This window comes from Falco peregrinus, chromosome 16 (assembly GCF_023634155.1).
Source record: "Falco peregrinus isolate bFalPer1 chromosome 16, bFalPer1.pri, whole genome shotgun sequence".
Taxonomy (NCBI): Eukaryota; Metazoa; Chordata; class Aves; order Falconiformes; family Falconidae; genus Falco; species Falco peregrinus.
The window spans coordinates 6,934,100-6,947,737 of record NC_073736.1 but is presented as its reverse complement, the minus strand read 5'-3'; the positions used below and the strand labels follow the sequence as shown (position 1 = coordinate 6,947,737).

The 13,638-nt window shown below is 42.8% G+C and overlaps 1 protein-coding gene and 1 long non-coding RNA gene across 6 annotated transcripts in view; one reads left to right on the top strand and one right to left on the bottom strand.

Moving 5' to 3' along the window:
* The window catches only part of KCND3 (potassium voltage-gated channel subfamily D member 3), a 132,554-nt gene that overhangs the window by 109,293 nt on the left and 9,623 nt on the right, over nt 1–13,638 (top strand). For all 5 annotated transcript variants that reach the window (XM_005230312.4, XM_027797058.2, XM_005230313.3 and 2 more), the window contains exons 4-5: nt 3,992–4,093; nt 10,973–11,065. In XM_005230312.4, the coding sequence (XP_005230369.1) occupies nt 3,992–4,093; nt 10,973–11,065 (195 nt within the window). The remainder of the gene's footprint in view (nt 1–3,991; nt 4,094–10,972; nt 11,066–13,638) is intronic.
* LOC114014190 (uncharacterized) overlaps nt 1–13,638 on the bottom strand; it is a 261,955-nt gene that overhangs the window by 241,183 nt on the left and 7,134 nt on the right. The window lies entirely within an intron of this gene.

The following is a 13,638-nucleotide window of genomic DNA, read 5'->3' as shown; positions in this document are numbered from 1 at the left end:
AACTGCTCCGTGAAGGATAACACTAATAACGGCTCCAGTCCAAAGAGGGAGCAGGAGCGGATATAGGACCCGCACCCATAGTACCTGACATACATGTACTCCAGTCATCTCCTTGCTCAAGTACAGAAGATCTGGAAAGCTGAAGTTGTCTGGCAAATACAAAATTATGTCATAGGGTTGTAACTTAATAGTTTATTATACCACATAAATCAAGAGTGAACATTATCTCCATAAGAACTAGATGAAAATCATTAATAAATAATAATTAGCTGTTTCCTGGGCCTGCCATCTGGTAAGCATTTTTCCTAGCCAGCAACTCCTGCTCCTTGCACTTCTCCAAAGCAGCTAAAAGATGAAGACAGGCTATTTGTTCTCCTTTGTCAGACCCTTTGGGAAATGTAGATACCCAGAATGCCGACAGCCACTTCAATCATCCTCCCCACCATACCTCAGCACTCCACGTGCACAGGGCTTCACTGCCCTTCCTGCTTATTCCGAGCCTCCAGTTTCTTAAAAAGCAGCAAGGAGCCAGAAGTTATTGAGCCCTGCCTTCCATCCTGCTCTCAGAAACACGTGGGCTCCTAGATAACCAAATTAATCATTCTAACCTGTAAGTGGCTGTCATTAGTATTATTATTTTCATCATATAAATTATGTTCCAGATTAGGTCATATGCATTTTGAGATCCTGTGGTTTCCTAGCAACTCCTCTTACCACTCTACATGCAGACACAGTGTGCCGTTTTCTTTTCCTTTTTTAGACTCTCCGTGCAGGGGTTATATTCAGTAACAGTGATCTCAGGCCTGGCCCTAATGACCTTTAGTCTGTCACATTTGTGGGATAAGATGCAGAAGACAGCTATCCCCCCACCACCACCCCCAAAAGACACTTGCAGCAGATGGCCAGAAAAAACACGGTCCTCCAATTGTCTGTCTGCTGTCCTGCAGACTGGAGGACTGAGCTCTGCAGGACAGGGGTGACAAAAACATACCCGCACGTATTTAATAACGGCAGAGTTTGGAAGACCCCATCAGCCTAATTCTCTAGGTTTCTGACAGTGAAATATGGGACAGTACATACTACAGTTCCCTGCAAAATACTGCTGCTTCGAAGCTTGCATGGGGTCCCCCCAGCTGAAGGCTTGTGATTCTGTAATTTGCTCCTCTCGTGCTCTGCCAAAGCATGCCCCCGCAGCCCGGCAAGCCAGACCGATACGCTCCAACAGATCACACAAACCTCCTCCAAGAGATCACACAAAGCTCCTCTCAAACACCCAGCTTTTACCTGCTTCCACACTGCAACCCAAGTCTTAACACTGCTGCCAGGTGCCCTTCATGCCCTCATCCCACTTTGCCCAGTCACATAAACCAGTGTCGAACCTGCTGCAGATGCCGAGGGGAGCACTTTGCTGCACTTAAACCCTTTGTTACTGTCAGGCACGACGGAAGTGCTGCATCCCACGTAAACATAGAGCATGAACCTAAGTATCATGTAAAGCCTGTGCCACTTGGTAAGATGTGCTTTCCAAATAATGCACATTTACACACAGACTTTCACCTAAAAACATGAACTATGGTTTTAAGAGTTTCTAGTCCAACAGGGGAAACCGTCTGGAAGGCCAAACCAATTTTAGCAACCAATTTTAATTAACTTCTCTAGCTGAGTTAATCAAGATATCTACCAAATTTAATCATGATGGGGGCACAGAGTTAGGCGATGTAAGTATCCTAGGCAGTCTTTTGTGTAAGGAGAATAGGATTAACTTCTGTCCTGCCCCACTGACATTTTTTAAAATAACAACGTCTGTTCCAAACTACAAAAGCTACAGGGCTTAATTATTTAGACAGCTAGTGGCCCTGTTTCAAAGAAGAAAAGAGAACAGACCTCAGAAACGAACCATCTTCAGTCCATGTGGAGTACAACTATTAATATTTGATCCCCTGCTAGCCTGGAGGCAAAGGGAATAATGTTCATTACAAGAGCCTAGGACTGAATCCACTTCAACAACTAACTGAACTGAAGAGGAGGATGAAACCTTTCCTACTATAGGTGTGATGAGTTGGGGGACTCTGGCAACTCCTTCAGCAAAGGAGCTGATACGTTGTCCAGCCCACAAAGAAATGCAAGTCGTCTGTGCTTGCCATCGCTGGATCCAGTATCCAGGCCTGATCACGGAAGAGATAAGATCATTGCAAAAAGTAAGGAAAAGAGACACAAACGCATACACCTGCACACAGGAGAAATAATTCAATGGAAATGTAATCAGCAGGAACAGAGAGACAATGCCATGTAACCAGGAAAGGGAATATCCTTCAGTCCTTCGTCCCCTGCTCTCTCCCCCTAACTTATATTCAACAGTAGCAGTCTCTGCAGGCTTAGTTCGAGATTAGTCTCAGGTCAGTCTCATTCGGGGCCTAGAGCAACACAGCAGTTTGGGAAAGTCTTGAGAAAAACTAAAGAACCAATTCCATTTTCTTATTGTATCCTCAGTCTACGTCTTGCAAATACAACCCATGCCCCTTTCAGGGGGTGACCAGACAGCCCTGTGAGATACCCTGGCCCCACCAGAGAGTAAGCTCATCAGAGATTTCAGTCTCATATACTGACTTAGAGTTTTAACGCTGAAATGGGACAACGAAATCTAGGTGAAGTATAGAAAAGAAAGTCAATTTTGGATGTCCCCGTTTTGGGGTATCAAAAGAAGACCTATTTTTCAGACTGGTCATAGTTTGTGTCACCCAATTAAAGCTTCAAACTAGTATCCTGTACATGTCTTTGCCTGAGCAATTGTCTGCTTAAGCACAAGCTCTTAAGGTCAAACAAATATTTCAAATACTGAGGGCCAGAGTCACTCACGCATGTACAGTAATAGAGCTCCTGGAATTATTACACTCTCTAGACCCACTGCAGACGTTTGCCTCTTGGCTTTACTCTTCCTACAGCGCATACCCATTAGCACCTCTAATTAGAAAGGAAAATCACGAGTTCCATGTTATTTAAAAGATTATGCAGCATTTTAAACTACAGCACAATGTAATTATTTTATAATAGCCACAGCTATTTCATGTATTTACTTTTAATGGTGTTTGAGTCATAAATGAACAGTAGAAAAAGTCAAATCAGCATTTGACAGAGAAGCAGGCAACAATTGAAAGGAGAAACTGAAATGCTAAAAACTGTGTGACCAAAAAAAGAAGAGGGCCTTACTAGTTTTTCTTCTTCACTTTATTCTGGGCTGGTTTTTATCATCTAAGTTGTCCCCCTGGAGGTCAGGAAGGTCAAGGATAAATAAAAGTGAGAAGAGTTGAATGTCTGTGTTGTTGCAGAGTGAATTCTGTCAGTTTGTCAAGAGATGCATATTTTGGGGCAGACTCTTATATTATCAGATATCAAATTTAATAAACGAGCACTGCCACTGCAGAGGACAGTCCACCATCACTGAGGCCCTGGGTGTCACTGTGCTAGCTGCAGTACAGGCAAAGCAAGTGACAACACAGATGTGGGAGCACACAGTTGAAAGACAGAGAATTAAACAACCAAACATGTTAGAGAGAAGGTGAGCCACGAAACCCACACATGTGCAGAGCACATGCACACCACTAGATCACGTACAGCCATAGTGCCAGGAATATGTCCAAGACAAGTGCCTCTAGTTGCTGTGCATCTTGCCCTAAAAAAAAAATGATGACTATTAGCTTCTGAAAGGATACACAAATCTGCAGTACCCCATTTCTTATCTCTGGAAAGGCGATTAACACTCTGTGGCAGATTATGTGCTTCAGAGGTATGTACTCACCTGACTCCTGGAGACAGACCTGTGCCAGCTGTTCTCAACAGCACCTCGTCCTGTCTGCACAGCCCTTGTATTTCACCCCCAGGCTTTTTCAGGTAAAGTGAGAGGCTGAAATTTCCTTCCTCCTGGTACAGCCAGCACAGGACCCATTGCTCTGCATGCCAAGCTCTAACTTCAGCTTGTTTGCCTCCTTCACAGAAAGCCCGGCTCGCGAGGATTCGAGTGGCCAAAACAGGCAGCTCCAACGCTTACCTTCACAGCAAGCGCAACGGCCTCCTGAACGAAGCCCTCGAGCTGACAGTGAGTACAGAGACAGCATCTCCTTCCACGGAGTTTGAGACGTTCCCTACTCCCGCTCCTCTCCTTGAACTCCCTCCCCTTCTCTCTCCATTGCCACCAAATTGCTGGTTATCCAGCCTCACACACAGGACTGTGTTACACTGCAATTATGCTCTCGTGTACTGTATGTGCCATGTGGAGGGACAGCTGGAATCCAGCTGCAGGACCGGATGGGAGGAAAGAGCTTCCTCGGGTTCCTAGCCCGAGGAGGAGAGGATCTGGCCTTCCAGCAATGACCAGGTTCACAGCTCCCCCAAATCCCTCCGTGATGAAGCTGCCGGAGCTGTATTGATTTAGACAGCCCAGGCTCTGCACACACTGTAAATATCCACTCTCTTCCAACATATAGCTTTTAAAAAAAAAAAAAAAAAAAAATCTCTCACCAACATGGACTATCTGATCACGCCCAATAGGACCAGAAAACATTCCCAAGCTCCTGTTTCAGGCAGTTCAGTAGTGGGTTTATTTTTAACAGAAAGGCCTCTGGAGGCTAATACTAGCTATTCACAAGAAGAAAAGTTTTAAGTGCGTCAGATTGCTCAGCAGAATCAGCGAAAATGAGAGGAGGTTATTACATTAAGCCTGATCAACACCAGTGCAGGTATTAGCACATTTCATGGATTTCATTTCAAATAAATCAGTCTTTCGTGCACGTGGGGAGCAAAGAGCAAGATGAAGAACGCTTAATTGAGCCACTAGAGCCGCCTAGCACTTGTTCATGCATCCTTACTTGGGGCCTAATCCTTAAAATGTATAATGTTTTCCCTGGCACACATCCTTGCATTTGTAAAATCAAAGCTGAAAAACCTTTTCAGCTCATGGTGAAAGCTGCTCCCCAGGACCTGAGCCTACTCCTATCCAAGTTCAGTGGGTAGAGGAAACAGGAAAACTGTGCAGCACCATATTTTGCATGTGGGATGCTACTCAGTGCAGACTGGGATAGAGGAATGTAGCCCTTTACAACTGCAATATTTTTTAAACTGATTCTGCAAAAGCACCTCACATGAAGTACAGATTTGGAAGGTAGGATGCCCAGATCAGTTTCTGTATTCCCCTCCAAAACAAGTCTGATCCTTCCGACTACACATCTAACATTCTCTCCTGCTCTGCAAATGGCAGCAACACTCAGAAAATCTGTTTCTTGAACCATATGTTGCATTGAGCTGTTCAAGAAAGGGTTTTTTTAATCAAGAAGAGACCAGGTAGAATGATCACACCTAGTCCAGTGCCTTATCCCCATAAAGAAAAAGCTTAGGACTGGGATGCCAGGTCGACTGAGATTCTGCTGCTTCATTACCGAGGAATTTGACTATAAATTTAAAACTTCCTTTTGAGCTTCAGATCTCTAGTTTTTAAAAATGCCAGAAGAGCTTAGCAGGGACACTCAATTTGCACTTGATCTTCCAGCCTGTCATCCCAACAAGAATCTCCTCACTTCTCTTGTCAACCAAAACTGCCTGCCAAGACCACTCACAGAAGAGCAGCTGACGCACCAATGCTTAAGTCCAAAATTCATGAGCCTGAGAGAAATATTTGGCTGAACGGGTTCATTTCCTGGCAATTACCCAAAAATAAGTGGAAAAAGGTTCATTTTGTTGGCTACAATGCTACTGTAGACACAGGAAGGAAAACAATTATAAAGAGGGTCTAGAGGATCTTTTTAGCCATTAATAACTAAAATGATACATATATAGTAGCACCTAGTGCAGGTCTTCCCAAGCTTTTCTGGGTGCAACTTGCTTTCTGGCAGGTTTATAGCTCTAAATGCTAACATGGCTCCCACACAGCCCAGTAAGATCCACAAATCCTACTTTGAAAAGCACGGAATATTGTGTACATTTGTATTGCTGCTTTATAAGAAAATATCCCCGTTCTAAGGAACGTCCTGTTGAAATAGTCAAAAGCAAAGTGTATGGGAAAGGAGGAATTACCATGCACCTGTGACATATGGGAATATAATTTACTAAAACAGTAACCTTGCCAAAGCCATGCCCAGCATCTCCATGACCACCAGGAAATGATCTCTGACTACCTGGGGACTAGCCACATACCAGAATCCAGAGCCAAGACATGTCTTTCCATCCACCGGTAGTGGCACTAATTAATTACAGAACTGCAGGACATCCTCTGTTGTAAAGGTATACATGACCATTTTAACTCCACAAGGCAAGATTTTGTGTCCTTTCATTTTATGGCAGGAGAACAAACTAGTCTTAAGAGCACAAAATGTGAATGACAGCATAGTCTAGCCAGCCAAATTTTCTAAGCTGTAAAAATATGAAGGAATGCGACTTCTGCAGTTGCTATGTTAGGGACCAAAATATTATCTACATACTGAGCATATCCGTCAGTCAAATTAGTATCAAACTGCTTCACTGGTCAGGTACACATCCCATTTTGATACCTTGCCCAGGCCTCATGCTAACTTTAATGGACTTCACGTGGCCAGATTGCCATAGGGCTGGTTTGCTACCCAGTGGTAATTCCAACAGCAATTATTATATGGCCATGACTAGATATTATCGCTTTCATCATTAGCAATCACACAGTGCTGTGATCAATGTATAATTGGTTTACAAGTGCCCAGCAGATTGCCCTGCAGTCTGACGCCTTGAGGGTTTACCCAAGGAAAACAACTGCCCCAGAATGTATCCTGGCTGCGGCTCTACAGTCAAACTAATAAACTGGGAAATAAGGACTGTTCAAGATTCCAGAACATGTGCCAGAATGCCCTTTCATTAGCACCAGAACAAATACACTGACACCATCTTTCAAGAGAACAGCACGTCTCCAGGCTGTAGCCTTGTATCAAAGTAAAGAAAAAGCGAAGAGGATTCATCCAAGGACAGCAGCAGGAAGGAGTTCTGCTCCCAGCAAGAATACAGACTCTTGCTTCAGAAACATGTGGATTTGTGGCATTTTGCATTTGCCATCTAGACAGAAAGTACTCAGACCGTTTTCTTCTCATTTAGAGAGATTCTTAGTGGGCTTTATGTCAGAAGTGCTCAATGGATGGTGAGCTTCTTCCCATGGCAGCAGCCTACATATCCTCTTAGTGTTAATCTCCTTGTACAGCTAGCTGAAATTCCCTTTTAGCTAAAATGCTAGGAGGCGTATATCCCAGGAACAGTAGGTTGTGAGGTCTTCTGCCTTTTCACAAGCAGAATCTGCTTAGCCATAGATAAGTGTTACAGCCATTCTCATGGGAAGGGACAGCCTAACCACTGAACCAGTTCAGCTCAGTTCACCAGTGTCCAATTTTATGTGCTGAAGCATTAAGTAGAAGAGGTAAAGTGGAAGTATTTTGAATTTCAGAACTGACACTACAGTGTGTTTCAGTCTCCCTCCAAGCAACCAGCAGTTCACTGAATGTCTTCCAAGAACAATCTGAATGGTAGCTGGCATCAAACCCTTGCAAAACTGGCATCCCAGCTCAAAAAGCAAACCCTCTCCTCCCCCCCACCAGGATTTTCATTACAGACAGACTCTTCTAATGAAGCCACAGATTTTGTTTGCCTGCTGTAACGTAGGTACCACTGATACAATCTCTATAGGTACCGTTCCTCAACAGTACTACCAAAATGCCAAGCGTTTGTGTGATGATGGTACTCTCACTGTCCTAGGGCAGTACCTCCTGCAGATCTCATTCCGGATTTGCATGCTAGGATGTTCTCAGTGGTCGCATACTCTTTTGTTTCTGAAAACACCGAGCTGACTGAAGAAAAAGGGGAAGGAAGATAAGGTACAAGTCATACTCACTGATGCTACACTTTATTCCTGGTCACTGCCATCCCTTGATCCATTTCCACCAGCGGCAAGCCCAGCCTGGTGATGGAAGGCAGAGGGAGAGACTGAGCCGTGCTGCCAAAATTTAACAATTGCCTTCGGTCTTCTGCCAGAGGTATGAAAGCTCTATCTTTGCTTTCAGATTCCATTTAGATCTCCTCTCGAGCAAATGCTCATAAAAAGATACTGTTTGCAATATGTGCTCTTTCTCTCTCCTTTTCCAGTGTTTTAGTGCAGCATCGTATCTGCTTTAGGGCTTGCAAGGACCTCCATGGGAAATATTCCAACACAGACTTCAGCAGAGTCAGTAATCTCAGCAGGGTACGAACAGGACCTGCTTGATGTGTTAGCTCACCAGGAGGATTGTTAATAAGAAAAATTGAACTGATTTTTTTTAGGTCACTTCTAAAAATACTTCCGGGATTGCTCATCTTCCAAAACAATGGCAACAAAAAAATCCATAACCTGCCTAAGATGCGTTCCCATAGGAATCTATTAATTCTGTGTACAGTAAGTCAGCTTTCTTAATGTACCATTTCAGCTATGTTTTGGCATCTGTCAGAGACAGAGTTACTCCTTCGCTTAAGGATCACAGAACCATCCTGAAAATGGCATCCAGAACACGCATTTGCAGTGACTCACTGGGACACAAGGGTGCATTTAAAAGCAATGCTTTAAGCACAGTTGAATTTGACCCCCTTGAGAGCAACAGACAACATCTTGGCACTTCTGCCAAGATGTTCTGCTGTGTCTTCCGTCCCACTCATTTTCTCTCTTGAACAGTTAGATACTACTGTTTCATGTCTAAGCAGAGATTCAAGCTGTACACATCAATATCCGACTTTCAGATTTAGCCATTAGAGAAGACACCAGGCACCCCTTACTTATGGAGCACAGGGAAACATTTTACAACACCTAATTGCTATTTTAACGCACATAATTGTCTTTGAAATGCTAGTCATCAAAGACATGTGCATATTAATGTGTCATGAAATCACAGTGAATTTCAACATCATGAGCTTAAGCAGTAGTAGTAAGAGAACTTCCTTAACAACCCAGATCTTAAATCTGCCACTACAGAACACAGGAAGTAAGAAAAAGAATCCTGGCTCCAAATAGCAAAGAAAATCTCTAAACAACCCACTTTCATTGCTTCTTTTCCTTCCATTTCTGAGGTGGAGCTGATCATCGGATCATAGGGTAAAGCGACATGCTGTATTTTGAGGAATGTAAGCATCTGATTCACCGATACAGCACAGAAATCAAAAATACAGAGTACTGGACTTCCCCCCCACACACCCAAGTTGACTAAATTGGCCTACTGCTGTTTTGATGAATGCTTGATGCCAAGCTTTCTGCATGAGCTAAATATTATATACTGAGCTCAAGCTCCTAACCTCTTATCCATTTCTATTTCAGCTGTTTCAAGCAGATCAAGCCCCTCAGCTTAACAAAAGCACAGAGATTGGTCTGAGATCTGTAGCTTATCCTAACCACTAATAACACTGCAGTCTGAGCAGTCTCTTCCCCAAATCACCACACACACACATACCTGATGTAGAAGCTGAGAACAGACCAGCAAAAGTGCCCCAATAAGCCTTTCCAACCAGGAGTCTCTAAACAGACATGCCAAAAAGCAGCTCATCCCCCTCAACCCTTCTTCTGTTTCTAGAAGGGACCACTCCTTGTAATAGTTTTTCGACCTAAATACTCCCAGCCGTACCCAATCCCTTCCCAGATGGCACAGGCTGCCTGCTTGACTCTATGCATACCCTACTCTCTGAATTAGCTTACAAATTTGTTCGCCACACTTCAGCAGTTTAAGTACGCAGGGGGAAAAAGTGGAAAGCTGGTCCCCAACTGTACAGTTGTTGCTGTACAAGTCAAGTATCTGTATCGTGGTCCCTTTGGCACAAGCTTGCCTTGTTCTGGTTTTGTGCTGTGACGCACAGTGGAATCCTCCTGGTCAGTTTGCAGGACACCTGTGCACTGCATTACTAAAATATAAATCACAGTAAGCCTTTCTACAGAGTGAAAGCCGCAATCCATAAGAAACTAATGAAGATGGGACCTTCCTTCTCCTAGGGAACTGCTGTCACATTTCACGTGAACATAAATCCTTTGCCACTGCTGCCAAATGCTTCTTAATTTGAAGTATGCTTGAATGGGATGATTTATATAGATTAACTGTTACATACATAGCATCTGCCTGTTCCTCCCTTCTCCCTATCTTTCAAAGAGGGCTTGGCCACAGGAGAGGTTACACACCTTAGTCTGCACCGAACCCAGTCCTCAGGACCTGCTATAAACTCCCCACCACTGAGTACACTGAGGCAGGGAAAGAGCAGCCCCCTTTTAATACACTGCAGGTACAAGGTATAGAGAACAACTGGCAATGTCCATGAAGAGGAGAGACAGAGCCAGGAGTCCTGACTCCACAAACAGCATTACAAGTCCAAAACACGAAGCCCAGGTTCACATTTTCTGATCGGGCATGTAGCTGTGACTCAGGAGGCTTTGGCAATAACACACACAAGTTCTAACAGCCCCAGTGCTGAGCAGCCCTGAAGGTCAGGCAGAGTCAGGCTTTCAGCTCAGCAAAAGCAAGACAGCTTGTGTTTTGCCTCCTAACAGAGACTAGAGTTCAGGGTACATCTGTTGGCATTCAAAGGTCATGCCAAGCTTAAAAGTCTTAATGGTTTTTTTTAAAAAACTAAAACAACACAAGTTCTTATTTTCCTACCTTCTGGATTCTGAACCTTGATAGCATATCAACAGTACTTCCCAGGTTTCCTCCCCAGCTATGAAATGGCTAGAAACCCACTGGTTTTGAATGAAAGCTGAGTTCCCCACCTGAGTTTACAAGCCAAATCATTAAGAAAACAATGAGGTAACCTCGTAAGAGTCATGAGAAAAACCTGAGAGCTGGCAACACTGAAATTGTTCTCTTTATCCCTGTGAAAGCTAAAGCTGGAGGTTCTGTTTATTTTCATGGGTTTACACCTGGTTTGGGTTTTGGTGTCCCCCACCCCCCTTCTTTTTCTGGCTATTCAGGGATCCACTGAAGATGAACAGCACATGGCTAAAGGCACCTCCTTAATTGAAAGCCAACATCACCACCTGCTGCACTGCCTGGAAAAAACAACCGTAAGTAGCAACACAATCCTTTTCCATCTTACTAGGTCTTTGTGCCTGGCCCAGGTTTCCTATGGAAAAGCTGTGCACACAGTATGCTCTGAAGTGGCACTCAGTTAGACACACTCAGTAGACCTACGAACTACGCCAGGGGGGCTCATGCTCGAGCTCCAAAGAATATTCTGCAGTGGGTTACACGCACATCTATTTCATTGTCATCTTAACAACAACAAAACAAAAAAAAAAAAAAAAGACTATGCACAGGGATAACGATGTGATTATCTGCTGCTCCACAGTCATCTACACCAGTAGAAAGTCAAAAGCAGGCTGCTTAGGCAAGTTCACTTGAATGCAAACAACTCTTCAGCATGGGGTTAGGGAAATCCTATAAACAAGGTTTATGTTAAGTTTAATTACTTCAGTGCTTTTGAAGGAGAAAAATGCATTTTTTTGAAAAGTGAATTTGTCTTGTGCTGTCAGTCACACATCATATATACTTGCTACTTGTGCTAATTAATAGTTAAAGGACAGTTCTGCTACTTTAAGAGGAGGAAGATGTCAGGCTGTCAGTGATTCCACACTACAACCTGGTCACCAGTGCCAACAGGCTGGAAAAAAATAACCTTTAGCCCTTTATATGGCACACAGCAGATGAACTCTCTTAATGGGTTTAAAGGTTGCACATATCTTTTTCTCACTGTAGTTCTGGTTACAAGAGCAGGTAATTTATCTTAAAGCCAGTCAAGCAGTTTCTATAAGATGACTCTTCTGTTTGCATCACACAAGGTGTTGGGAATGAGAATTTTATTTATCAATAGTAAGTGATTCTGTATGCAGAACTCTCTGGGAATGTTCCAGGTATTTGACACGTATGTTTTACTTCCAGGTATATGTAAAAGGTTCTGCAGTAAAGGAGCACATTATCTATACCATGATTCATTCTAGAAAGAATGAAGAGAGGTTAACACTTGAAATATTCATGCCTTTTTCTATCTGCATCCATCATCAAATGTACTTTTGATTTCTGACTTGTGAAAGCTTTCTTTTAGATAAATCACCTTCACTTCCATAGTTCAGCTTATGCTGGAATAACACCACTTAGGCTTCAGCGATACAATGGAAGAAGATGACTGATTAATTACAGTGACCTGCTGAGTACAGCTGGTTTATCACAAAGAGCTATAAAGGTCATCATTCCAAGGACAGTAAACTGATTCTTCCTGTATCAATGACTATTTAATTTATTTTATAAGACTCATCTTGTCTTTATTTCTAGCAATTTTGAATGTTACATAACAAGCAGATATTTCACAATCTGACTCTTCAGTTTAGAACTTTATGCTTAAAACCTTCACTACTATGACCCATATTTCACTTTAATTTGAAAACTTTAACAAATTGGCTGAAGCAAACAAAAGCTGACAATGCTGCCTCCAGGGTCTACCCTTGTAAGGCCCTGACTTTGTAAAGGCTTATAAAAATTCTGACCTCTGCACAGGGCAGATGAACATCTCTGGGAGCTGCATGAGTTGCTCTGTTGCTAATGAGCTGGGTAGGGTGCTGGCAGCAACGTGGCCAAAGCATATCCTAATTTGTGGATGTATTAGCCTTCCGCACTAACCAAGCTAGATTGCCTCCAGCAAACAAACCTACTCAGACACCAAGTCTCAGTGGTTGAAAATGTTCCAAACGAAAAGAGTGGCAATAACAGTGATACTTTGAATTTTGATTAAAACCTAGATAGGAATCTGCACAATATTTAATGTGCTTTCCCCCACATTTTTCAGCCAGTTATTACCATGATGTAATTACCATCAAATCACATAGCAAATTTGGATCCTGGTCTGAAATTATGAATCAAAATAGTTCAATCAGCTTGTATGGAAATTCTGTAGTTCACATATCTATTAAAATACTATGCAACAGTTGTCCTCCCAAAAGTTTAAATCACAGTAAAGGAATTTTTGAACACTGAAGAGTCATTTTGTGACCAAGTTGCAGGAATGGAATGAGGAATGTACCGTGGTTGCAAACTTGTTTTAATGGGCAATTCACCTTTCCTTAAACGAGGCAGAAGGATTCTAAAAGTACACTTTATTGTCATGATAGCTGTGGTCATCACTAGCATACAGGCTTACAATTGAATGGCTCACAAATCTGGTGTGTCATGGCAAAGTGACCCTAACGTACTTCTAGCTGCTGTAACAGAGATTACTTTGTCATGTTAACACAACAGGTGGAGTTTGTTCAAACAAAAGGAATTTTTTTTCTACTCCTTCCAACTCCCAGATTGAGTATGGACATTCACATGCCATGTTTCCTCCAAATGCTGAGTGCGTTGAATCCATTCCTTCAATCCAAACCTTTCTTCTGAGTTTTCACAGAGTATGATCAAAACCCATATCCATTGGTGACCCAATGGCGATACAACTCCAATTTGTTACTTGCGAATCAGCAGCTGAAACTTTGTTTTCCTTTGCCTTGGGCTCTCAAAAGATCAAAGTATAAAGTTGGTACCAATTTTGTTCTATTTCCAAGAATATAATATTAAAAAGCTCAAGTCTGAGAAGGAAGGAACAAAGGGG